The 23,350-nt window shown below is 38.4% G+C and overlaps 2 protein-coding genes across 3 annotated transcripts; both read left to right on the top strand.

The window, feature by feature from the left end:
* Nucleotides 1-9: 9 nt before the first annotated feature.
* sgms2a (sphingomyelin synthase 2a) lies at nt 10-15,902 on the top strand. 2 transcript variants are annotated; one of them, XM_058385918.1, is made up of 6 exons: nt 10-103; nt 7,193-7,750; nt 10,580-10,697; nt 11,498-11,651; nt 13,100-13,266; nt 14,833-15,902. In XM_058385918.1, the coding sequence occupies exons 2-6, from the start codon at nt 7,329-7,331 to the stop codon at nt 15,016-15,018; spliced, it is 1,047 nt and encodes a 348-aa protein (XP_058241901.1). In that variant the 5' UTR covers nt 10-103; nt 7,193-7,328; the 3' UTR covers nt 15,019-15,902. The 2 variants fall into 2 exon arrangements, with proteins under 2 accessions (XP_058241901.1, XP_058241900.1); XM_058385917.1 differs by lacking the exon at nt 10-103 and adding an exon at nt 3,301-3,462.
* Nucleotides 15,903-16,435: 533 nt separating this feature from the next.
* On the top strand, nt 16,436-22,039 carry LOC131350910 (cytochrome P450 2U1). The gene is made up of 5 exons (XM_058385916.1): nt 16,436-17,237; nt 18,185-18,838; nt 19,575-19,736; nt 20,003-20,170; nt 21,170-22,039. The coding sequence occupies exons 1-5, from the start codon at nt 16,790-16,792 to the stop codon at nt 21,346-21,348; spliced, it is 1,611 nt and encodes a 536-aa protein (XP_058241899.1). The 5' UTR covers nt 16,436-16,789; the 3' UTR covers nt 21,349-22,039.
* Nucleotides 22,040-23,350: the final 1,311 nt, after the last annotated feature.

Below are 23,350 nucleotides of genomic sequence, written 5' to 3' on the forward strand. Positions count from 1 at the left end.
CAATGAAGAGCATCTCTGCTTTACAGTAAGACACATTTGACAGGAAATGTGAGAGCAGAAGGCTGGAGGCGCACTTCCTCCTCGTTTCTAAGCGCTCAACAAGGTAAGAACCAAGGCTAAATACAATTCGATATGAACTACAGTTTGTGCAACTATGTAGGTTATTACTGTAAGCAGAAATGCATTAGATGATGTAATATCTGCTATATTATACATGCTATAGCAGCGCGCGCTGATCTTTGGCTGTGCGCAAAGTGCGCGTGAGGACAAACAGCGAATACTCCTTGATAATAAATAATAAAAAGCTGAAGAAGCACGAGTTGCAAAAGAAAAGACACAGTATTAAACAGTATAATAGCAGCAGGATCAGGGACAGAGTTGGCATCACCTGTTGCTATATAGGACAGTGATATATACATTAAGTCTTGCGGGACGATATGAAAATACCGATGTTCCCACGATTTAACGATCCCACCATAAAACGCATTAATAGATAACCCTAACACTAAACTGCAAGTATTTTGTGCTATTTGTCTACTTTTATTACTGCATCTAGCATATAAAAATGACCGTATATTAAGCATGTATAAATGGCTGTGCGTAAGTGAAGCACGCATGCGCAGAAACTCCACAAATACAAAATGAAGAATACTTCAAATAATAATTTTCCAGCTTAAATTCTAATTCAGCTTTTATTTGTCACATACACACTAAAAAAAAAAGCTTTTTACTACTGTCCTTGATATAAAAATAGAGCCAATTAACACTAATAAAAAACAAATAAATAAAAAAAAATCCAATTAAGATATAGAACCTGTATGGCACATTTAGGGAAAATATAATGGAGAAAACTGCAATAAGTAGTTAAAATATAGAAAAGGCAATAGCTAAATACAGTGATTGATCTATATACTGTATGTTTCAGTGAAGTGGTATGAATGGAATGATTAATATAAACAAAATAGATAATAAATATAGATACTACAGAGAGAATTGTTTTCGGTTTATTTGATGTACACTGAATATATCACTGCTTTACTACACTGTCTGATTGTTGATACTTCATTGTAAAAAGGTCTTGTAAAAGTTTAAATTCATACTTCCTTTCTCTTTTTTTTTAACGAAACCCTGTTGACTTCTTCGCAACTAAATCTAATGCACCAAAACATTTTTTTAAAGCATTTTTTTTCCCTCACAAGTTTTTCATTTAACTTATTTCCAGGCTGAAATGCAATGTGATAATTGTATAAAAGAGCTTTGATGTAACTTGTAGGATTTTTATTTTTTATTATTATTTTTTTTAATTATTGTTCTTGGCTCCTTGAAGTAAATCTGGAACCTGCTCTTTAGTCCATAAACTGCACGGCTACCCTGTAATAACTCCACAGTTATCCACAGAGCAAGAAATTACAGCCGCCAACCTTTTCCCAGCCCTCAGTGAGAGACTGTATGGTAGCAGGGAGTCACACTGAGTCGGCTTTGTATAAAAGATCTTCATTTAATACTCAAACATACACACTTACAAGGCAAGATGTGCCATTTTTGTTATGAAAGCTATGTGCTAAGCCGTGAGATCAGCATTTCTAACACTTTTTTCAGGACCTCAGGAAATTGTTTTGGAGGATTTCCAGCACTCTTTTGATTTTCTAGTCCAGGGTGGTGAGGCTTGCTATCCCAACTGTTGGTTATTTTCCAAAAGTAGAAGTGACCCTGCCATTTAACAAACACAGGAATGTTCATGTGACACAATTTTATTTTATTTTTTTTTTACAAACCTGATGTATTTTCCAGCAGAGGAACCTTTTTTTTGTGCCTGTTTCCACTACAAGTGCCAGGGTTGCTTGCAGAACTTGTAGTGCTTTGTGCAAATGTAGCCACTGCTACAGAGAACCAGGGAAGTCATTCAGAAACTCTTGTAACTCTTGTCCTGGGTTTCTTTAGTTCTTTACGACGCTCTGGAAGTAAAAAATGTGTTACTATTGTAAGGAATAAACTACATCATGGCATGATCTAATAAGAAACTAATCCCCTTAAATTGATATGGACTTGTACAACAGCCTTAGATTTGTTTGTTATTAGATTTATTTTGCACTTTTGAAAGGGGTCTTCATTGTCAGAGCTTTGTAATAGAGTTAGGTGATTTCCTGCTACTATAAAAAGCTGCAGTTTTTGCCTTATTCATTTCAATAGAGAGAAAAACGAGAGGCTGGAAATAGAAGGACTGTTTATAGCTGCTATAGTGTTAGTGATAAGAGAAGCTGGTTTCGTGGATATTCCACAACAACTATAAATGGACACACAGAATGTCATGCTTTAATCAAAAATGTAAGCATTGGGACATTGCTGTGTGGACACTTTTACCAGTGCACTGGCAATCAAATCTACTGGACATTTTTTCAATCAGTAAAAGGACATGAATTATTTTATGGCTGCAAGTCTGTTGGCTTTCAGTCTGAGACGTGTGTTTTTCCCTCTTTTGGATAACCTTACAGAATTTTAGTGGTTGAAATGACCTTCAAAATTTAGATGCTTATGACCAAGCACTTGGGGCATGTCAGAGAGGATTTGTGGATCTTTTCTAAGAATATATCACCTCTAGTAGGCTAAGAAACAACAGATATACTTAGCCGTACGTTTCTACTGTCATATCAACCACCAATGGGAAGTGACAAAGATATTCAATGCTAAACATGGTCACCCCTAAAACACACACAAATTCCATTTCTTGGCACAAAGAGTTTGATTGATTATTTTCCTATAACAGCATGCCCTGCATGTTTTATTGCTTACATACATCATTAGAATCAAATATCAAGAAATGTATATAGCTCTGCATTTGAAATGAATCTATATTCTACCTATGAATAGAAATAAATTCAGGCCACATCCTTAATCAACCTTTTCTGGGTTTTCTAATTTACCCCATATTTACATGGACAAAATACAGGACCCAAGAACCTTAAACATATCATATAGCTGCTTAACTGCTACTCCTTCTACTCTTGTATGCTGTGCTCAGCCCAGATCTTCGGTGTGGCCAGATCTTTTTTTAATCCTCTTTTTTGATCCTGTATTCAAAAGCAAAAGAAAAAAGAAAGAAGGAGCCGTAGTATGTCATTAGCTGCTTGTGTTAACGTGTAGGTCAGGAAAGTAAAACACAGCCCTGGGTCGACGTTTCTGTAAATAGCAGGCAGGGCAGAGCGATTGCAAGCAGACAACCCATCCATTACCGTCTGTGTGCATGTGGAAGACATTTTCTCCTGCCAGTTTTCCACCACACATGTCCCCATCAGGGCAGAAGGGTGGAGGCTGGGGAAACGTGCCACTCTGAGTTTGAGAGAGAGAAGGATAGGACTGGAGGAGAACACACACACACCACAGGGACATAAGTTACAGCTGTGATTGCATATGACTCCAGGACTCATCTGTGGTATGCAGCATTCAGATGTCGTCATTTAGAGGGTAAAGTAAAAAGTCTCTCTTTTTGGTTAAATGTAGGTATGTATATATATGTATATATATGTATATATATATATATATATATATATATATATATATATATATATATATATATATATATATATATATATATATAATGTGTGCGTGTGTGTAGCATTCCAATCTATAAATCTTGTAAACATTTCCAAGCTCTGTTTGAAGTGTCATTATGCATGCAACAAGTCTTTCTGAAAAGGAGTAACATTTAGGGGAAATGGTTCCCCTCATGCCTTGTATTCCTCCATCACTCTACCCTCATCCTTCTTTCAGCATGTCCATTGTTTTTCCAGTGTTGCTGGCTATTGAGATGCATTTTGGGAAAAGTGATGGGCTCTGATCTCTTAATGGAGCTTTTAAGTGGCGCTCTATGGGAAAAAAGCCATTTCTGATTCTGATACGCTCTCGTGTTTTCAGCCGAAGAGAAGTCTCATTAATTACATCTGCTATTGATATTGAGGCAGGAAGAGATTGTTGGATAAGTGTGATATAAATAAATCCAAATAAATGAAATCTCAGGTCATATTTCAAAGTGTATGATAAATGCAGTTTTTATATGAGTAATCAGAGACCAGAAATGCTGGCCAATTTATGCTAGGTTTTTATTAGTTTGCTCACACAGCTGCTGTGACTCTATTGAACAGAAAGTTGTTTGCACTGGATATAGGATCTCAATGTGCCTTTGAATCCAATATTAAACAAGTGCCATAGACGGTATATGCATTAACTTAGAACTGAATTGTTGAAAAAATTTTTTTGGTGAGTACAGTTTTATTTAAACATTTATTTTCAGGTCAAGACAGTGCCATTTAGTTGATTTGAAAACCCTTTTCAAAGCTAATATTAATCTTACGCTGACAGGTGATGTTGCTAAAAATCTTGCTAATCATTTGTTTGCTAGCTAACCAGCTTGCTAATCTAGCTAGGCAGCCAAATGAAATTGAAAGAGCAGATGAAGAAGTAGAAAGAGAATAAGAATAAAAATCAAACGATTTCTGATTATAAACTCTCAATATACAGTTGTATGAGTGTAACCATGGTCATCGTTGATCATCACACCCGTTTTTTCTTGAATCTGTCTTGTATTGTGTCTTCACTGTGTCTTTGTCTGAAAGCTAGTCCAAACAAACATGTGAAGTAATAGCACACAGACTTAATCTAGTAGTAATGGCTACAAGGAATGAAACGTTTACAGATATCATCTCACCTGGATACTATAGATGCTGCTGACTGTCCTGTGCTCATCATACAGCGATCTGCTCATACTGAATTTATGCCTTTCATCACAGTTTGTACTGTTTTTCTTTAATCTTCTGCACCTCTTTACTATGTGATTTATAATCCAGCCAGAAGCGCATAACAGGTTCTGTTTTGAGCTTGGTTCCTCTCAAGGTTTCTTCCTCATGTCGTCTCAGGGAATTTTTTCTTGCCACTGGCACCCTTGTTAGGGATATACAAAATTTTATATCAAGATTTCTATAAAATTGATTTCGCAAGGTATTCCCTCACAACCTCCGACAAATCCAACACTAGCAGTAACCATACTTCTGTGATGCAGAAAGGGTGCTGAAGACTTGGGTGTGAATGGACCTATTTCATGAATGAATGGATCGTATTTTTCCTATTTCCGAGACCAGAGCTCTGAGTCTATATCTGATTGTAATCTGATCCTGACATCCTTTTTAGCTATATAGTAGTAATAGTAAGTCTATGTAAGGTTCCGTTCTTGTTATAGAACACCAAATGCATGAGGGGAGCGTGCTTTTAGACCATTTTCTATATTATCTGCAAGCAAGATTTGCATCGCATCAGACATGTGTATGAGTTAAAACGAAGCAATGGATTAGACTGGAAACATTTGGCAAATCGGATCCAATAATGATCCAGTATTTTAGGCTAACATTTCAGATCTGTAACCTCAACTTTCAGATCTGTAACCTCAACTTTCAGATCTGTAACCTCAACTTTCAGATCTGTAACCTCAGGTTTCAGTCAGCAGTCAAAAACTATTAAACGATCTACAAGGACTCCTACAAACAATTCTTTTATTTTCGCTAGGAAGAACTTTAACAATCCAAAGAACCCTTGAAGGACATTTTTTTACTAGTCATAAGTTTTGGGAGGACACATGGCAACTTAGAGTTTAAATGCTGATTTCCAAATAGCTTGACTAAATATGAGTCTAGAAAGGAACACTGTTAAAATGGGAAAGGCTGATAAGACAGAGTGTCTAGCTTCATATCGCGTGTAAAGCCACAATGATTATAGAGTTCTTCAGGGAGTGTTGGTTTGTTCAACAGAGAAATGCTCAGCTATACATAAAACCATTAAGGCTTGCCCTACATGGACAAACTGAAGAATGGTTCTTGAATTAAGATACTACTGATACTAGACCAGAGACCTCCTTTTTTCAACAATCTGGGTCAGAGAAACTAATTAGGAAATAATACCAGTGTTCCTAGATGCTTTACTAATAGCTGTAATTTAGTGATATTTATTTATTTATTTAAGAAACTTTAATCCCGTCTATTTGAGGTTTCACCTTTCAAGAGAGTTCCAAAGTGTGTGATAGGGGTCGGTATGGGTTTCAGTAAACCAGGCCTTGTGGCTACACTTCTTGTATGCTTCAGTGTTAGAGTAGATCTATTCGGATCCTAGTTCTCTTTCTGTTCTGGTAGACTTTGGGGACTTGTGGCATTTTCTCTGATAATCTGAGCTATGCCTGTGGCTCTGTGGCACAAGTTTCCTTACATGTTCCTCAGTTAATTGTAAAGTAAAATAAGCCAGGCCAGTGGTGAAAGATACCTTGCTATTTTATAGATCTGTAATATATGGATTTGCAAAAGGTATAAAACATGGTGTATTGCCTAAAGTGGTTAATAGTTTAAATTGTATCCTGAAGGAACTCCCTCTTTGTGCGATCAATTTTTTTTGCAGCTACTCTGAAGTGTTGTGGCAAGGAGATTAGACATCGGATAGTCTGAAATGTTACTAGAATAAAAAACTGAGCTTGCTTGACAACAGAGATTCAAGTTTCTATATTTCTTTCTTTTCTTTTTCATCCTAAGCCTAAGAGGACACAGTGATTCACAGATGCATATTAAATCTAGTAACAAACAGCAAAAAGAAAATCAGCCAGAGTCTTATTCGGCAGTCTGGGCTTAGGCTTAATGTGTCCAGGGTTTCTGCTCCACAAAGCATTTTAAAACAAAGCACTCAACAGGGATCAGATTTCCTTCAGAGTGTGTGGTAAAATGCTAAATAATCCAGAAATTAGACCTGTCTAGTTTGAAATTAAAGGGTAATTAGTATGATTAGTATGTTGAGACTGACTCGCTACTAACCACAAGTCAGGACGTCGGTGTATTCAGATAGGAGAGTTATACTATCTTTATATCTTTATATGGATATAGATTTTTACTGTTCAGCCTCCAGAATCCTGGTGACCTCAAAGTAATGGTCATATAGCAACAAACCAATGAGAGAGCAGGGTAATTTTCTGGGATTGGATTACACACATCTACAAGCAATTCCCAAGAACTATCAGGCACATCTGTAAGCTGTCCTTTCAGTATGAGAGCCTTGTTTATTTGTGGCAGCAAAAAGCCTGTATTGATTATTGTTACCTACTAAAAATGACTGAATGCTTTCTGGGGGATTATGAGATCAGATTTCCTGCTTATTTCTTTCATTACAGCTGGAGCGCCACACCTGAAACCTCGAATCCAGAAGCCTTTCATTTGCAGCAGTAACCTGGGCGGGTCTCAGAGAAGCAGCCAAGCCTGGTGGATCACAGAGTGTGTGTAATTAGTGGGTAGCGTGTGGGGGCTTTCATGGATTTGGCAGACCACCAGTGCGAGCGACACCCCACAGGTGCCCACCAACACATCCACCCGCAATGCCCTGTTCACAGCCCTGCAGCAGAGGAAGTGAAGAACAGTGGCCTACGCAAGGGTTTGAGCAGACACCGAGACTATGTGAAGATCTCGGTACCTGACGGCAAGGGCAAGCCTCCACCTATGGAATGGTGGAAGACGGTGATTGCGTTCGTATACGCGGCGTTCAACCTGGTGCTGACAACTGTGATGATCACAGTGGTGCATGAGAGAGTCCCAGCGAAAGAGACCAGCCCACCTCTGCCGGATAAGTTCTTCGACTATGTGGACCGTGTGAAGTGGGCTTTCACGGTGACAGAAGTGAATGGGATGCTGCTGGTGGGGATTTGGTCTATACAATGGCTCTTCCATAGATATCGGTAAGGAACGGCACAACACTTCCTTCTTAGCATGTTCACATGATGAGTGACAAAAATTAACCTTTTCAGCCAAATTGACCTTAACATCAGAGGATATATAGTCTCAACACTCTAATAGAACCACTTCTCAAACATTAGCTAATCTGTCCTAATGGTGCCTTCAAGTCATGTCAGAAAAGTTGAACGCAAGCACAAACTTCACTAATTCACTCTGGATTTTCTTTGAGCTCTGACTTTCTAATTTAGCAAAGCTAGTCTGTTTACTACCATGTTTTCTAGAAGTTGGGAGGAAACTGGAGAACCCAGTGGAACAAACAAAGGGAGAACATTTGAAATTCCACACAAACTGATCTAAGGATCAAAGCAAGAACCTAGTATTACATTTACAAGTGTAGTTCTTCATTAATTTGTCGGTTTCCTTAAATCTATATTGAGGCCTGGATTTACTACAGGTTAGTGTGTGTGTAAAATGCTGATTTACTCTCAGGGTCTACGAGGATTGCGTGAGATGTTTGTTGTTCTAAATAAATCTGAGGTGTTTCTGCTTAAAATATTAATGTGACTTACAGCTGCACTAAAAGTCACATCAGGAAGGCCAATTTATTGGTTGAAGGGCAGGCATTCAATTAGCAAAAAAGATCCTTTTTTTCCACTAATTGGAGACAAGATAAATAAAATCTACTAAATATATGTGCAACAAGTAAACTTACCAAAGCTGTTCCTTAGTAAAATAATCAGAAAGCTTCTTAAATTAAGGACTTTATTATTATTACATATTACACCTGTAATTCCAAGATGTCTTTGAAAAGGGCTGATTCACATTTACTTCATTGACAAAACATTTCTATACTTTTTATTTTAACATCCATACATTACCATGATTTTGTAATTATTATTTTGCATTATTTATGGAGTTTCAGTTGACTCTTCAGGCAGTCTATTTATGACGACCTCATCTCGGCCGCCGAGAACAAACGGCCCGTGAAAACAATTTCCACACTTCGTTCCTTGCATCATTAACACAGTTATTATCTGTCCATCAACTGCTCACTAAACGTGCTCACAATTTATCAGGACCTGAGTCGCCATTTTATTATATTAGATAAGCTTGGAGATTAGTGGTCTTGTTAATAAAAACTCTGTAGGCAGGACAAGTGACATCAACATTGTGATTGGTCCAGATGAAGCTTATTGAAAATTAGCATGCCCACGTTCACATTATACTGAAAAGGGAGACCTAGCAAAGTGCATGCACATAAATTGAAAAATAAATTAGTGATGTTTTTTTTTTGGTTTTACTTTAAACGTGTACATAGAAAGCAATCACAACTTTTTAGAATTTTATATATATAACTGTATGTACAGGATAATTTGATTACTTACGAGTAAGCACTCTAGGAAGCCATTTTCATCAAATGGTCTCAAGATTTCCTAATTATGTTTCTCCGTCTGCTCTGGTTCTGTTAGTGCTAACTCATTTTCGTCCAGATTTATAGCTTTTTCAGGCAAAATGAACAGGAGCTTCGTAACACGAGCGCTACTCTTCTTTTTTTTCATTTAACCACGTATAGAATCTTATTTGTCTTGAAACGTAATTACAGCATGCTGCAAGATTTGTGGCTGTCGCATCACATTCGCACTTATTTTACAGACCACATGGCCCGCTCACACTGAAGTCATGATCACATTATGGTTGTACAATATATATAAAAGAGTGAGCAGATGTATATAGATGTGTTTTTATACCACGCAGTATGTGTAGTATAAAATTCCTTTCCCTCACCAGAGCCGATTCATATCGAGACATAACATTACATGTCAGACGTTATAAAGGCAATTGCTAGATTGCTTTACTTTGCTGAAATGATGCTTTCTTCAAATGAATACTAAATGCAATGAGGTAGCACTATATGCTATAGGAATTTGGATAAATCATGAATAGGCCACGATATTCTTTCATTCATCATTATCAATAATTTTATCCTGGTCAGTTTTGGGTTAGATCTGGAAAGGAATTGCACAGTGTCTGGGATTTACTGAGCAGTTGAGGGTTAAGGAACCTTGCTCAGGAACCCTGTGGTGGCAGATGGGAGTCCTGGGATTTGAACTCATAATGGGCTGCATTATTAGCGTAGCCAATCCACCAACTAGCAAGAGTTTTTGGAGATGGGAGGAAACCAGAAAACCTGGAGGAAACCCACACAGACATTGGAAGAGCATATGAACTCGACATGAGGGATGTATTCAAATGCAAATCCATTATATGTATTGAACAGATGTGGTGAAAACAAAGATCAGAATAGAGTAGTAGGCTGACTAGAATGTTTGTCGGTTTGTTTGTTTAGAAATTTTGCTGTATGATTTACAGCATCATTAGTAAATGCCTGATCAGGATTGCAGTAGTTTTAAATCAGACCATATCTCTATCTGACGCCAGAATTCACAGACCGTGCTAACAGTGTGATTCTTTCTGGAGGGTTTTCAGGTTTTTCCAGTGTTTTCAGGAGGTTTATTCAAAAACAGTTTTACAGAAATAATCCTCTCTGGATTAGGCAACACCCACCTAAGCTAAGGATCAAACTATGGACCCTGGAGCTATATATATATATATATATATTTGTGCTGAAACACAATAACACAGTGTAACTGGAGCATTATTCTCCCAGAGTAGCCTGATTTCAACAACACTCAGATACTGATCTCTGTGTCATGTCGGAGATGGCCAGTTATTGTCCACATCACTTGTATTAGATTAAACGCCCACTTACATGATTTCCACCCAACAGCATTACAGTTCACATCATCAGATCTCCTCTCCTGTGTTTGCAGGGCCATCTTGGGTAGGAGGTTCTTCTTCCTATTGGGCACTTTGTACCTGTATCGTTGCATCACCATGTATGTCACCACTCTGCCTGTGCCTGGCATACACATGTCCTGTGCCCCAAAGGTAAACACCCAGCATGAGAAATCTCTCTCTCTCTCTCTCTTCATCATATCAGGTCTGCACTACACCTCAAGGAATACCATGGAAAAATAAATAAATCCAACACACTGCAGGAGGCTGTAACATTCCCTGACTCACTTTTTTGTATTATAAAATACAAACACTATCTATCTATCTATCTATCTATCTATCTATCTATCTATCTATCTATCTATCTATCTATCTATCTATCTATCTATCTATCTATCTATCATCCCCCAAATCCCCCATTTTTGCCTCTCCCTTTCCCTCCCCTATTTCCCGATATCCCCCACCTTTTTATCCTTGTTACTGTATGTCTATCACTTCCTCTATGCAATATCTCTACCACTATATATTTTTCTTCCTCTCACACACCTTTATTTACCTTTCCTCATTCCTCTTTCATCCCTTTCTCCCACCACTTTTCATTTCCTCTCAACTTTCTTCCCCCTTTCTCTTTTTCCCCCTCTTGACCTCTCTGCCTTTTTCTGTTTTCCTCACCACTTATCTGATATGGTCCTTTGAATTCTCTGCATCTCTAACCTTTTTATTCTTTTATTTTTTTCATGTTTTTTTTCTCTTTCTTTCTCTTCTTATCTGGGTCACTTTATATCTCTCTTTCTATATTCCCATTCATTGCTATTGCCATTTATTCTCTCTCTCTCTCTCTCTCTCTCTCTCTCTCTTTTCTTATCTGGGTCACTTCAAATCTCTCTTCCTATCTTCCCATTCATTGCAATTCATTCTCTCTCTCTCTCTCTCTCTCTCTCTCTCCCCCCCAGCTTTATGGAGACTCACAGGCAAAGCTCCAGCGAGTTTTACAGCTGATCTCTGGAGCTGGTCTATCCATCACTGGTTCCCACATCATGTGCGGTGACTTCCTGTACAGCGGCCATACGGTCATGCTCACTCTCACCTACCTGTTCATCAAGGAGTGTGAGTCCATAAATCACTAACTTTCTCATAAATGCATTACTTTGTTTAGCCAGGCTTTTCTCTGAGGATTTAATATTAGACCAGGATATATCATCATACACAGCTTAGTTAAGACGGACTTAATGACAATGTAGCTGTAGTTTCTAGAAACAAGGCAAGGAAATATTTCCATGAAGAAACAAGGACTCAGCATGAGGAGCTCATTGTCCTCTGGCTGGCTCTGGGAGTTATTTTAGTTAAAGACATGGTACTTGCTAATTTTGTTGCTGCATGGCTCCGCACCACCTCTCTTTGGTATTTCTCTGTGGCTTTGTTTATGGCTGACCTTTTCTGAGATCACCTCCAAGCCACTTTAAACTACCATTTAAATTAGAATGTAGTGGGCACTAGGTGAGAATTATGGTTGGGAAACTGTACAGTTGAATTCACTTGTAGATGCAATTCACAAAGAATGCACTAGACTTTTTTTTAACACATATTTCATTCATTCATTCATTTAACTTCAGTATTTGCTTCACTATAATCAGGGTTGTGGTGGATCCAGAGTCTATCCTGGGAAACACTGGGAATGAGGTTCCCTGGACAGGACACCAGTCTGTCACAGGCCACCATACACGAACACATTCATACCAGGGGGCAATTTATACTAGTCAGCTGACCAACCAGTAGGTTCAGGAGGAAACCCAGAAGGAACACACACACACATAGCTTGAGCTCAGAATTGACCCTGGGACATTTGAGTGGTGAGGTGCCAATGCTACACTTTAAAGCTATTAAAGATACAGGATTAGCTAACATGACGTTGTCTTTAACAATACTAGATACTAAGTTGTTTCTTATTCATGTTTCAAAGTGATGCCTGACGTAACCGGGAAGATTTTGGCTCAGCATTGCAATTTGCAAATCTGATTTCACCAATTTGCCTCCGATATCATCTGACCTCCATTACAAACTTACATTTGAAACATATTTTAAACATTAGTTGAAAAACTGGAAGCACAGAGAATCGCATGTTTGCACCTCTGGAGTTGAGGGTTAGATTGCCGTCTCCAACTTATGTGGAGTTTGCATGTTCTCTCTGTGCTTTGGGGGTTTCCTCTCCAGTCCAAAGACAAGATTTGCATCTCTAAATTGTCTATAGTGTGTAAATAGGTGTGTGTGTGTGAGAGAGAGAGATTGTGCCCTGCAATGTGTTGGCACCCTGTCCATGGTGTCTTCACCTTGTCCCACGAGTCCCCTAGGAAAGACTCGAGGCTCCCTGTGTAGGATAAAGCGGTACATAAAATGGATGATTATCAGAATCCTTAATGCTACAACCCTACAACAATACAACAAGAAGTATAATTCATTACCTTCTTTTTATTCTTTAGTTCTGAGAGTGAAAGGTGAAATGTTTTAACCATCAGCATCAACCTCTTAGAATAATGATGTAATCCCCTTTCCTGCAGACTCCCCACGCTCGTTCTGGTGGTATCACCTGCTCTGCTGGCTCTTGGCTGCAGTAGGTGCGGTGTGTATCCTCGTGGCTCATGAGCACTACAGCGTGGATGTAGTGGTGGCGTATTTCATCACTTCCCGCCTCTTCTACTGGTACCACACCATGGCTAATGTGCAGGTAGGCCAACCAGGTCAAAGGAAGGAGAGATCAGTCCTCAACAATGCAATACACACCCACACACACTATTATGAGACACACATTTGAATCTAATTGTTAATGTTTGTACATTCTAATAGAGCTCAAGTGCTCTTTAAAGATACTCTCTGAGCTCAGATCCAAATGGAAACATGAACACACACCTTCATGCTCGAGGCTCATTCTGTGTGGGTTTTAACGCGAAGAGAGACTGATGAATTACAGGACATTAAAATGGCACTGAGCTCCTGCTGAAAGTGTTTACATGACTTGGAGAAACACTCTCATCCATTAGACAGTACACGGCTTATGAGATACGACTCTCTGATGGCTTTTAAGTGCTCCCTGAGTACAGGATGCCAATACAAATCCTTTAGAGCCAGACGGAAAAGAAACAACACCAAAAACAGAAATGACTGTCATTGTGATACAGGGTAAAAGATATAATATGTGATTTGAATGGCCTGTTATACACTATGCACTATACACTATATACAGTTCTACACATTATATTATACAGTTTTGCATGTATTAGTATGTAGTAGCTGTGTAAAAACTGAGGTACTTTTCTTCTCACCACGTTTGTAAAGAGTGGTTATTCGATTTTCTCTGGGCCTCCTGTCACCTAGAATCTGTCAACTTAAGCCATTCTTCTCTGAGCACTCTGAGAAACAGACAGATAAATAAATCTCACATCATCACACCATCATGTGAAACACAGTTTTAGTGTGAGGAAATATTCACGCTTAAAAGAAACAAAATGTGACATAACCAGACTGATGAAAGTGTGTCTCCACCTTTGAACTGAGATGGAGACACCTTAATTAAGTTAAACATGATTTTTTATTTAAAAAGCCCCCAAATGAAATATTACGCATTGTATCCAGAGTGAGTCATCACGTTAGAGGCCTGTTACCTCACGTCACTTCATAACTGCACTTCCAATGAACCAAAGAAATGCAAAACATGATGAATTATGGATTAGAAAAATATAGATTTCTTACGTTTCTTAATACTATCTGTCTCTTCTGTCTTTCCCTTCTGTTTCTTTATTTCTATCCCACTGCCCATTTCCCTCAAAGCCTTCCCTCTGCTTCAGAGAGAGAGAGAGAGAGAGAGAGGCAGATAGAGACAGAGCGAGAGATAGAGAGGCAGATATATATATATATATATATATATATATATATATATATATAGATAGATAGATAGATAGATAGAGAGAGAGAGAGAGAGAGAGAGAGAGATAGATAGATAGATAGATAGATAGATAGATAGATAGATAGATAGATAGATAGATAGATAGAAATCTTCTTCTTCTCTCTTTGTCTCCCACTTTCCCTCCTTCATCCTTCACTCAGCTTCCAGCGTATTTCACTGTGACCCATTAGAGGAAAGACCTTAATTGTCATACCACACACTTGTAGAAACAACATCTCCACAAGGATTCTCTGGAACTAGCTTTCTAAATGGGCTCTCCTTGAAAACCTTTAAAGGTACCAGAACCTTCTTTCTCCAGTGTAAACTATCCTGCATGTGCTCTTCCTCCAGGCTCTAAAGTGTTCTCCAAACAACTACCTCACCCACACATGGTGGAACCCCATCTTCAACTTCCTGGAACGTAACGTGCAGTCGCAAGTGCCTTGTTCGTTCTGCTGGCCGCCCACATGGCCTCCAGCCTGCCTGAAGAACCCGTGTAAAAAATACTCCATGGTGCAGAGTGTTCGTGAGGAGTGACTGCCACATCTTCACCTCCACTCTGTTACTTTTCTTTACAATTACCACAATAATGTATTTCTTTTATTTATGAACATCTGAAATCTTGCATATCAGTAATACCAAAGACTTTGTGAAGGGGTTGGGAAAAATCAATGGCTCAGGTTTAATCATAATAAATAAATAAATAAATAAATAAATCATTAAGTCCCCTTTTCAGTTTGAAATTCATGCACAATTCAATAACTTAAAATGTTAACTGATTTTTTTCCCCCAAATAAATAATAATTCAATTCAATAATTCATTAACAAGAAATGGTATTTAGCTTAATTTTTTTTTTTTTTAACTCAATGAAATGGTCACAATTGTGCCTTTTTAACCATGTATTGTTGAATTTTATTACTTGGTGTTAACTGTTTGTTGGATATTTCTTTTTTTTTTAATATATGTGTTTTTTTTTTGTTTTTTTTTTAAACAAAAGATTCCATTAAAAAGCTGACGAATCAGAGAGTGGAGTGTATTTACTGATACAAATCAGAACTAATAATAAATCCCACTGTCTAAATCACTCTGTATTTAATTAATAAGAAACTCAACAACTCACCCCTCATCTATTCAGACAACAATTGTAATATAATGTTCAAAAGATGATTTACTCAGGTTAATGAACATTCAGTGTTTAAAAGCTGTATCCTGCATGAAGTCTCCCATAAAACGAAACACAGAAGTTTCTTAAGTACCTTTCGGAAGGTACCTTTTATTTTGGTAGTGTCCATTTGTAAGACCTTTTTTTTATTTAAGACAAATGCATGATAATAGCATTTTTGTTATGTAATGGAAATGTCATTTTGTCTTCTAAAAGCTTGTTCACGCAAAAAAATATGCATTATAAACCTTATTGTAATCACGGCTATACATTTCCTGTACATAAATGTAATTTCTTAGGTAAGACACAATGTTTGTTTGTTTGTTTTGTATTGTTTTAAAATGATGGCATATTAGACACAATTTGGCCCTCCTAAAATTACAGGTATAAATGATGTAATCACTTTTATTAGTAAAACTCTATTCACATTCTGGTGGATCCAGATATCCAAGCTCATTATTATCATTATCATCACCACCACCATCATCATCATCATCATCATCATCATTGATAATAATGAAACATTCATCTGTGAAAAGTGATTCCTTATCATCATGCTCGGTGCTTTAGAAAATTCCTTCTTTCCTTCTAACATTTTGTACGCAATCCTATCTAACACTGCAAATCCAAGTCAAGTCTAGCGTTCTCTCCACTCCAAAGCCCTCTTCAACATGGCGATAAACCTGCCGCGTCAAATCCACGGTGGCATCTGATTGGACTACGCTTACAAAAAGACCCGCCCATGTTTAAGCCCACATGAACCAAAGAAAAGCATCCGATTTGACCACGCCCCCATAACGCAACGTCCAAAACACAAGGTACAGTAGAAGCTCGAGTGACAGATGCGCGAGACCCTCGAGGGGCTTGTTTGGAGAAGAATATTGAGTTTTAGATGTGTTAAGTGAGCTCCCGGAGTGTCGTTGTGCATCGCGGTGCTATTTAAAGGTGTTAGGATTTGTTTATATTAGCTGGTAGCCTTCAGCGGCGTCAAACCTGGTATCAAACAACAGTAAAGTCGTTATAATGTGAAATGCATAATATTTATAGCATTGAGACTACATCACTAAGATGTTTCGGAATCTGACTCACCGGAAGTGATGGTTTTATGATTATTATTACTATTATTATTATCTCCAATTATTATCATGGAGGCTATCTTTAGTAAAATGTGGCATGAAGTCGAATTCCCCTCGGTGTCTTTCGTGTTCTTCTCTCTTTTCATCATTATTGTTTTCTATCTGCTGCGGCAGAATCGACTAAGTAAACACTTGTTTGTAAACATCCCCCCGGGTCCAAAACCACTTCCGGTTGTCGGGAACTTTGGCAGCTTGTTCGTGCCGCCGTTTATTCTGAAGCTGTTCGTGTGGAAAACTGAGGAGTATGACAAGAAGAAAGCAAGCCCTATTTCCCCGCAGGTCGGTTTAACGGATTTGTCGAAGGTTTACGGTAACATTTACAGCCTGTTTGTGGGCAGTCAGCTGGTCGTGGTGCTGAACGGATACGAGCTGGTCAGAGACGCGCTGTCCAACCACGCCGAGGTTTTCTCTGACAGACCCGACATCCCTCTGGTCACCATTCTGACCAAGCGGAAAGGTGAGAGCAGCTCATCTATCATTCATTCATTCTGTCATCAAGAGTGAACCTTTTTCCTGTTTCTACCTGCTGTCTTATGTTTAGTCCCAAAATACACTTTATGTCCAAAACTTGGACTTGTGGACTTCTGACCATCGCACTCATATGTGGTTCTTACCCAAACTGGTGCAATTTGTAAGCTCACAATAGTCTAGGAAGTCTTCGATTTCCCTTCGTTTGAACTAACCTGTTCCATCATGACAGTGCATCTGTGCACAAAGCAATCATTTGAACACAAGGTTTACATTTACATTTCTGGCATTTGGCAAACCCCCTTATCCTGAGCAACTTACATTTTATCTCATTTGCTCATACAACTGAGCAACTGAGGTTTAATGGCCTTGGTCAAGGTCCCAGCAGTGGCAGCTTCAGTTGTCCAAGGTGTAGTCCTGTTTCATGCCTTCCTAGGACTAGCTCTGGATCCAGGATCTGTGACCAAGAAAAAGAGCTTACTAAAGATGAATGAGAATTCTAAAGTAGCTTTAACTTGAATAAATATCCTAGGCTAATGAACTGTTGGTTGAGTTTGGATAGAAATGGATGGAGTTGAATGAAGTTCAGATAGAATGGATGAATTGAGTTCAGACAGAAGAACTTGATTGGTTGAATCGATTGGTTTTCCCATGAAGAGGACAAGCGAACACAAACCATTCTGCAAAACAAGGTCTCACTCTTGCAGCATAACAAAGTCGCTGTTTTTTGCTTTAATGTGTCAGCCATCTGTAGATGGTACAAGTGATGGACAAGTACATCAACATAAACAAATGGGTTTTTGTTTAATCTAAGACTGTTATCCATAGATAACACCGGGAATGGGTTTAGGGATCTTAGAGCTGGTGGTGTAGGTTATAAAACAACATTTCAAAACAATTATGTAACATTATCTATTAAATGCTTCTCATGCTTAGGCATTGTGTTTGCACCATATGGTCCAATGTGGAGAAAACAGCGCAAGTTCTGCCACATGACTCTTCGAAACTTCGGCCTTGGCAAGCTGAGTCTGGAGCCCTGCATCCACGAGGGATTCGACATGGTCAAGGCTGAGCTGCTGAAGCGAAACCAGGAGGCAGAAGGACAGGGAGTGGACCTGACGCCTTTGATCAGCAATGCCGTGTCTAACGTGATCTCTTCCATCAGCCTGGGTCAGCGGTTCCACCACCAGGACGAGGAGTTCCTTACGCAGCTGAACCTCATGGCTAACGGGCTGGAGATCAGTATGAACAGCGCCGCAGTGCTCATCAACATCTTCCCCTGGCTCTACTACATCCCCTGCGGCGTCTTCGGGCAGCTCCGTCGGGTAGAGAGGGACATCACGGCATTCCTGAAGAAGATTATAGCCAGGCACAGGGCCACACTGGATCCGGAGAACCCCAGGGATTTCATTGATATGTATCTGGTGGAGATGCTGACCCAGCAAAAATCAGGAGGATCAGAGGAGGACGGATTCTCTGAGGATTACCTGTTCTACATAATAGGAGATCTATTTATAGCAGGGACAGATACGACCACTAATAGCATCCTGTGGATGGTACTGTACATGTGTTTGCATCCTGATGTCCAAGGTAAACACATCTTTAACCACAAACATTCTCTCACATTGAATATAGCAATACAATTTGCTATGATTCCACTTTCTTTTTATTATATACATTTTTTATAGTCTGTGAAAAACACTATCATAATAGTAATGTTTTTTAGTAGTGTTACTGACTGGAAGTATTTTTCTTTATTTCTTTTTTAATGCCTGGACACTTTCGAACATAAATTGGGTTAAACATCGCAGGTCTAAATAAATACTCCTAATATAGACTCACTATGTTGTTCTGTTACCATGATAACAAGGCTTATTGACCATTTGGGTTTAGCTATATTTGGGCAACGTGACTTTTACCGTTATAATGTTGAACGGAAAAATTTATATTTATAGCTATAGTGGAAGTCATTGTTTTAAGTAAGAGTGACATGGTTATAGAGCGAATAACCTGCTGCGATGTTACCTGCATAATAGTAGCTTTTAGAGTTGTCAGTGGTTAGTTTAGGTTTTTAGTTAGTATAGTTTCAAGTTAGCAAAATGTATACAGTTTTAAATGCCGTCTTGTAGCCAGGCTAGAAGTTGGTTGAAGAAACACTTTGCTCCACGTTCACACTTATATTCAGAGGCTTCTTATGGTGTTATCTCACAATGGTGTTGTTTCTTTACATATACTGTAATAAAGGAAATCAGGAAGAGGCAAATACTTTTTCAGAGCACATATTAAAGACAGAAATGCACTAAAATGCTTTCTAATGATGTCTCAGAGAATGTCCAGCGAGAGATCGATGCAGTAGTGGGACGTGGAAGGCTGCCGTCGCTGACTGATAAAGGCACGCTGCCCTACACTGAGGCCACGATCATGGAGGTGCAGAGAATGTCCGTGGTGGTGCCACTGGCTATCCCTCACATGGCGTCCAAGACTACAGGTTAGGGAGAAAAACAAATGTATATGTTTCTCTAGCCGAAACTAAATCCCGAGTTCTTTAAATCAATCCTCACACGTCGTGTGATCTGAACCACAGATTAACAAGTGAAACTAAACATATTTCTCTAGCTGCAATAAAATCCCAAGTTCTCTAAATCACTTCTTACATGTCATCAAAAAGCATGCTGTGGTAGCAAAATAGATGTGTTGAGAGAACAGAAAATAATGTTGGTTTTACTTATAATTTTTTATTCACAACCCCTGCAGAATTACATGGGTACACTATTCCTAAGGGGACAGTCATCCTTCCCAACCTCTGGTCAGTCCATAGAGATCCCACTGTGTGGGAGAATCCAGATGACTTCAATCCTTCACGGTTTCTGGATGAAGAAGGCCAGCTCCTCAGGAAGGAATATTTTATTCCATTTGGAATAGGTATGGTTTATGCTTTTATTTTACTCAGAAGATGCCAAATGCTTCAGCTAAACCCGGAAGGTGTATCTCAGATCACATACTTATGCACTATTCTACACCATTCTATAATATGAATACTGTGAGTAGCGAAGTTTAACAAGTGCCAAATTGTGATGGCTAGACGACTGGATCAGAGCATCTCCAAAACTGCAGCTCTTGTGGGGTGTTCCCAGTCGAAGGAAGGAACAGTGGTGAACCAGCGACAGGCTCATGGGCGACCAAGGCTTATTGACGCATGTGAAATGAAGGCTGGCCCGTGTGATCTGATCCAACAGATGAGCTACTGTTGCTCAGATTGCTAGAGAATTTAATGCTGGTTCTGATAGAAAGGTGTCAGAATACACAGTGCATGATGGGTCAGGGCTGTTTTGGCAGCAAAAGGGGGACCAACACAGTGCCTGATCTGTGTATTTTAATAACAGTTTAAAGATTCACTATATTCTGCTAAAGCTAGTGACATTGTGTTACAAGCTTTTCACATCATTTGCCATTGACGTATTATTACGGTTAGTAAAAAAAGTTAGTGTTCGATAGTGTACGACAATATGACCCTTCTAAAATCCATGCACTAGACGCTAGAGTACATAGTCCATAGTTTAAGTGCATAGTGTTTGTCATTTGGGACATATCTACTGTCAAAGATGTCTGAAGAGCTATGTAGTAGATGCAAATTACACAAAGACACAATTCTTAATCCCCCTTTAAAAATCATGAGGGTTGGTATACTTGTGATGGATGGATGGATGGATGGATGGATATATATGGATTGATGGATGGATGGAGATGGATGGACATTGATATGGATGGATGGATGGATGGATATGGACGAATGGATGGACTTTATTGAGGAGAAATTTGGAAATATACTAGGTGAAGAACAGCAACAATCACAGCCAAATTCCCATTTCTGTTGGGGTTTTGTCACCTGTGTGAGGTGAAATGTCATCTTTGTATCCTCAGGTCGGAGAGTGTGTATGGGAGAACAGCTGGCGAAGATGGAGCTCTTCCTGATGTTCACCAGCATGATGCAGGCTTTCACATTTAACCTCCCCGAGGGGCATCAGCCTCCGTCCATGCATGGACGCTTCGGCCTCACGCTGGCTCCCAGTCGCTTCAAAGTGTGTGTAACGCCACGCTAACCTGAAACGCAAACATTATCACATCAGAAGATCAGGACTGATAACGGTTCCTTTCCTAGCTGAAAATGTGTTTAATGCTCTTTAAGACAATGAATCATGCAAAAGAAGGTGATCAAGTGAGACTGTGAAACTGTGATTTGAGCTTCAGTTGTAAAAGAAGAGCTTTGTACCAAATCATTTCACTAAATGGTGTCAGATTATTTCACACAATTATTTCACACAAATGTATATTTATACTACAATGGTCTGTAATTTCTCTATTCTTTTTTTAATGTCAGCTTTCGTTTACCTTTTGCACTTTACTGCTTTGAAAGCCTGATCATTTCCAAATCATTGTTATAATATCATAATACTAAAAAGAATTTATTTACATTTCATACTTTTACACTTTATATTTTTTTAGCTTCTGCACTTACTTGTGGTCTGTGACCAAAATGTATTTTAGTAATTTGATTTATTCATTTCTATAAAATGAGGGAACAGACAATGACAGTGCAGTAGAACATAATTAATCCTTTTGATTTCTCTTACTGAACAATCCAAACTCTTATCTAAATGAATTAAAAAAATTTATGGATTTTTATAGTGAAAAAATATAATGCAATAATGTGTTCTGAATGCAGATCATTGCACAAATACTACAGTATTTACAGTATTTCATTTGGAATAAAAAAAGGTTTATTTACCTTAATATGCTGGTCATCTCTTTAATTACTCATGTTTAGGTCATTTTTCTATTCTATACATACATATAATGTCTCTTTAGGGATCACATAGGACTGCTTTATATATATATATATATATTTATATATATAAAGCAGTCCTATGTGATCCCCTCATGTTTCATGCCTTGGGACATAAAACCTTAATTATATTTTATGAATGAAATAAATGGATAAAAATAAATGTGTATTGAAGTACATATGAAATGTCAGTTTCATATAAAGCATTTATTCACTACATAAACATCTATTTTTTTCGACTTTATTGTTTATTATTATTAATATTATTATTAGTAGGAGTAGTAGCAGTATTGTTGTTGCTGTTGTTTCTCAGTAGTACAAATCATATGCACAGTTCACTCAAATTATTAATCACCACACAGAACTATTCACACTTGAAGAAAGTGCACTGAATCAGGGGCAATTACAGGAATCCCGTCCTGACTACTGCTTCCTGAGACTTGCTGCTAAGAGAGGGAGGCAAGCGTTTGTCAGTAAGAGCTCGTTGTGTCAGTGTGCAATATGAAAAACGCAGTGTTGTGCGTTATTCCAGTATGAATAAAGAGGAGGAAGCGGAAAATGCAGAACAGCATGCTGGGCAAAAGAAAGGGGCAGCGATGAAGCTGCTCTCATTCCCCATGTTAGGAAACAGAGCTCTCAGCTATTGTACCAGCGCACTATGCACCTGATTTACAGCACATCTCAGGGGCCACCATGTTGTAACAGTACAGCACTGTGGAGAGAGCAGCAAGAGACAAGAGACAGAGAGAGAACGGTACAAAAGTGTGTGTATGGGAAAGGGGAGGGGGGAGTTTTGACAAAGGTTAATATTATAATAATCTGGTTAAAACATCAATTGCTAACTTTCAACATGAAACATACATAATGACAATTTTGTATATTTTATAAGTAATTAGACACAGTAATGCCTGAGAATAACCAAAATCAGGAAATGGTGTCTTTCTTTTCTCTCTCATTATCTCTATCCCACTGCCCCTTTCCATCAAAGCCTTTCCCTCTGCCAGATAGAATGAATAGACAGACAGACAGACAGACAGACAGATAGATAGATAGATAGATAGATAGATAGATAGATAGATAGATAGATAGATAGATAGATAGATAGTTTATTTGCTGTACTGATTGTACATGACAATATAGGTTGCATACTACAGTATTAAACATATTTTAATATAGTTTGCCATATTATCCTTTAGTTTTATGATTTAAAAATAACTAGGAGGGGCAAAAAAATGTCATGTCACAATACCTGAAGATGT

This window comes from Hemibagrus wyckioides, linkage group LG03, assembly GCF_019097595.1.
Source record: "Hemibagrus wyckioides isolate EC202008001 linkage group LG03, SWU_Hwy_1.0, whole genome shotgun sequence".
NCBI lineage: Eukaryota > Metazoa > Chordata > Actinopteri > Siluriformes > Bagridae > Hemibagrus > Hemibagrus wyckioides.

Bases quoted from the DNA above. Each gene is read 5' to 3' on its own strand.
- sgms2a (XM_058385918.1), top strand. From the start codon at position 7,329: ATGGATTTGGCAGACCACCAGTGCGAGCGACACCCCACAGGTGCCCAC. The intron at 7,751-10,579 runs GTAAGGAACGGC...CTGTGTTTGCAG, and splicing joins TGGCTCTTCCATAGATATCG to GGCCATCTTGGGTAGGAGGT. The intron at 10,698-11,497 runs GTAAACACCCAG...TCTCCCCCCCAG, and splicing joins ACATGTCCTGTGCCCCAAAG to CTTTATGGAGACTCACAGGC.
- LOC131350910 (XM_058385916.1), top strand. From the start codon at position 16,790: ATGGAGGCTATCTTTAGTAAAATGTGGCATGAAGTCGAATTCCCCTCG. The intron at 19,737-20,002 runs GTTAGGGAGAAA...CAACCCCTGCAG, and splicing joins CATGGCGTCCAAGACTACAG to AATTACATGGGTACACTATT. The intron at 20,171-21,169 runs GTATGGTTTATG...TTGTATCCTCAG, and splicing joins TTTTATTCCATTTGGAATAG to GTCGGAGAGTGTGTATGGGA.